This window comes from Bombina bombina, chromosome 3 (assembly GCF_027579735.1).
Source record: "Bombina bombina isolate aBomBom1 chromosome 3, aBomBom1.pri, whole genome shotgun sequence".
In the NCBI taxonomy this organism is placed as follows: Eukaryota; Metazoa; Chordata; class Amphibia; order Anura; family Bombinatoridae; genus Bombina; species Bombina bombina.
Window position 1 is genome coordinate 667,303,704 of NC_069501.1, and position 3,744 is coordinate 667,307,447.

At 33.3% G+C, this 3,744-nt stretch overlaps 1 protein-coding gene across 1 annotated transcript in view; it reads right to left on the reverse strand.

Moving 5' to 3' along the window:
* Positions 1–212: 212 nt before the first annotated feature.
* Positions 213–3,744, reverse strand: part of SRRM3 (serine/arginine repetitive matrix 3) — a 352,152-nt gene continuing 348,620 nt past the window's right edge. Inside the window, 1 exon segment of the mRNA XM_053707414.1 lies at positions 213–408. Coding sequence (XP_053563389.1) covers positions 213–408 — 196 coding nt within the window.

Genomic DNA, 3,744 nt, shown 5'->3' on the forward strand with positions numbered 1-3,744 from the left:
GAATCCTCCTTTGATTCATCATGTTTGTAAAATTACTAACCAATGTATTTTACTGGTGTGATATTGACAATATTAAAATTTGTGAAACTCGTTTACATATGCACATATATTAATCTGTTATTTTAAACCCCAAATCTCTGTTGAACTAAGGCACAATTTACTTTAGGAAGTAAATGTGATTAGTAGGAGAGGTTGATTTGATGCACAGAGGTCTAAAATCCAGCACTTTCTGAACTGCTTCTATAGCTGGGACTTCGGCTATGGCTGGGGGATCGGCTCCGAGTGCGACTTCGGCTGTAGCTGCTGTAGCTGTCGTAACTTCGACTTCGACTCCGACTATGTGAGTAACTGCTTAAGGAGCTGGAAGAAGGGCTAGGCCTGTAATAAGGAATTGGCCGCTTACGGGCACTGAAATGAAAAATGAAACAAGTATTAAGATCCAATGTGCACAATAAAATGGTCCAGATAAGAAGCAACTTTTCAATTTGCTTTGAATTTGTTAATGTAGAGAAAGGAAAATGTTAGTTTTTACAAGTTGATTTTACAATAATTTTTTGAGAATAGAGTGCTTAAATAGTATTGTTAAAATCATAGCAATGTTTTTTATGAATCCCTATTAAGGGAGATCTACCTCTGTGAAAGGTTTTAGACATTGAGACAAGGTTAAGCATCATTATAATGTTGTTGAGTAATAAACTATATGATGAGGTTTAAATTACTTTTAAATGTGAGCTACTGTATAGAATAATACTTTTACTATGACATGTTGATCAGTCTTGTTATTTTTAAAATAATTTATTGATCTATTTGTTTAAAAATCTTTGACTATTTTTGGGGGTTTGTGGCAATAGTATAAACGATTATTTAGGAAGAGGTCTTAGGGATTAATTTGTTTGGTAGACTTCATTCTGAAAGAATACTCCCACGTGCTCTCATGTGATAAGTTCTTGTGCTCCACAATAATATAACCCCACTGGTAGGTGCAAGGGAGTTTAATTCCAGAAATAGATTAAGCTACCCTAACGTCATATGGAACATCTAGAAAATCTAAACCATACAACCCAAACTAAAGTTGTCCAGGTTAAAACTAATAGACTCCCTGAGGGAAATAGTGTACCCCCAGCAGATTAAGATGTGCCAGGTATATGGTGTGCAGCCCACAAATTACACCTAATTGATGCCTAACCAAGATTAATGAGTAAATGAACCACCATGCATAAGTAATTCACTTATGTTAGAAGTCCAAAACATCCCGAACATATCCTAGAAAGGGTCTAATAACCCTTTTTATGATTCATAAATCACTATACAAAATATGGGTTAGGGAGGATGGATAATGAGCCCATTCCAAAGGGTTGTGGTTCACATATTTGAATTAAACTGATAACATTTCCATTAATACCATTACGTTTTTGGGTCAGTGTGAAAATGAGGGCAATAGCTCCCATCAACATATAGTACAGTATTCCTGGAAAAGGAATAGTCACTGTATGAAAAAAAGTCCATAGCAGAAAGATTACTAGAAATAGTAAGGAGTATTTATAAATTATTTTGCGTAAAATATTTTCTTTCTAAAATCGAAAGTGATGTCTTAATTTGGTTAATGGAAAATACTTTAAAAGGAGGTTTTCTTTATGCAACTTACTTGCATGTTGTATTCAAACTATCCTAATGTGTTTATGAAGCATTTACACAACTGGCACTAATAATATAAAACACCTGTAAAAAAGTCTGGGTTTATTAAATATTTATGAAATACAGTGTTTCAGGTGTTCAATTTTTCGATTTTTCTTAGTATTCTCTACTACAAGCATATTTAAAAGATAGCAAAATAAAGATAGTTTTTTTGACTACAGTATTATGCATTTTATTTATTTATTTGTGTGTGTCAGCATTCTCCATATCCCACATAGCTGCTGAAAATTAAGAAGCATCTGGTTAGTAAATCATTGGACAAAGAAAAAAAAGCTTGGATTAGTATTGTTGGCCCAGTAAGAAAAGAACCATACTCCAGTTTCATTACACATTTGTGCTTGTGTTAAATGTTTCAATACTTTAAAACCATGTGTAAAGTTATTTGATTAGATATTTAACACATGACCTAGAAGTTAGATGGTATTATTGAAGATACGCCTGATATTCAAATATGTGGAAGCAGCATGTTGATAATTAATCTATAGGATCAGACTGATAAGTCTAGATCAGATAAGCGCTATGTCTGCAATTTCAAATATAAGGGTTTATAACTTTCCTGAATTTAATTCTACCGTACCAGAAATGTCAGTCAAAATTTGTTCTTAGGAATGCTCCAAAGGGCACTGCTATGCTCACAGCCCGATCACACCTGATAGAATAGTAATGCACAGCTATGTGCCTCTCGTTGGCAGTGCCTTAGGCATTTGCAACAGTAGAAGACACTGTCAGCAAGGTAAGATTATTAAATGTCTTAAAGTCTTCAGCAAAATTAAGATGACACTAGAACGTCATTTCAGATCATTATTATTGTTTTGTGCTGGACTGTTCAGGCAGTTTTACCAGTGGTGAAACAGAGATGGGGGTTTTGATGTATGTATTATTGTATTTTTTTTTTTCTACAAATGGTAAAAGTGTTTTGGTACCAAGCCATATGATGAAGTAGCTAACTGTAATGTAAATGGAGCATAATTCTCTGTATAGTAAAGGAATGCTTGCTTAAGTTTGGTTAAAGCTGTGACAGACGTAGACAGTAGGACATCAATTATTAAGGTTTCAAACCTTAAAAAGAAAGAACAGCATCTACAGACACAAACTGTGTGAGAAGTTAGTCTATTTAGGAAAACAATGAACTTTCCAAAAAACACCTTACAGAAAAAAAGCTGCTGAAACCCCATCTGGAAGAGGGAAGAGTGACTAGGTTACCATAATAACCAAGCAGTCGTGTTGAAATATGTACTTCACTGGAAGCAGATCTCCAAAAGGAACCTTGAGATGGAATTGAATAGTACAAATTGTCATCATAAACAAAGCAGCATGCTGTCATCAAATACAAAAGCCAACCTAGGATTTACACAGGTAAGATTAACCTTGGTATTCTAAATAATACATTCATGTAATATATTCATTTGAGAAGACCATACAAGGTCAAACCTGAAATAAATGTCTAAAACAACGTGTTAAGGATGTAGCTTAGAAAAAAACAGATGTGCAAGGCAGAACACGTCAGAATTAAATATGCTTTTATATACAGTATATATTGTATTAAAAAATGATCGTATTCCAGTGGAATAAGCATAGTTCAGACGTTTATTTGTCCCATGCATACAATGAAGATATACACTATTTATTGACATTGGCATTGCCATGGAAACTTTTATGGACTAAAGCCCATAATATATAATTGAATAATATAATTGTAAATAGACAATGCATTAGATACGCCATTGAAAATGTTCTACTCTACGTTTTTCTACCATTTCTATCAAAGAGCAACATTTAAATATTTTATAAATATTTTTATTCATGAAAAAAAGGAAAAACTGTTTACATTTTATGTGCACGATTGTAACTAAGTCCTTGACCTCTAATGCTCATTGGCCAATAAAGATGACTCACATAAAAGAAAAGTTGATTTTATTCAGAACCCCTCCCACATATCTCTTACAAACATACCTCTCTAATAACTTTTGGAGCATTCTCTTTTACATGAAACAGATACAATTGTGCATATTAAGTCCTTTTAATCTGGTTTTTAAAGTAAAACATTTT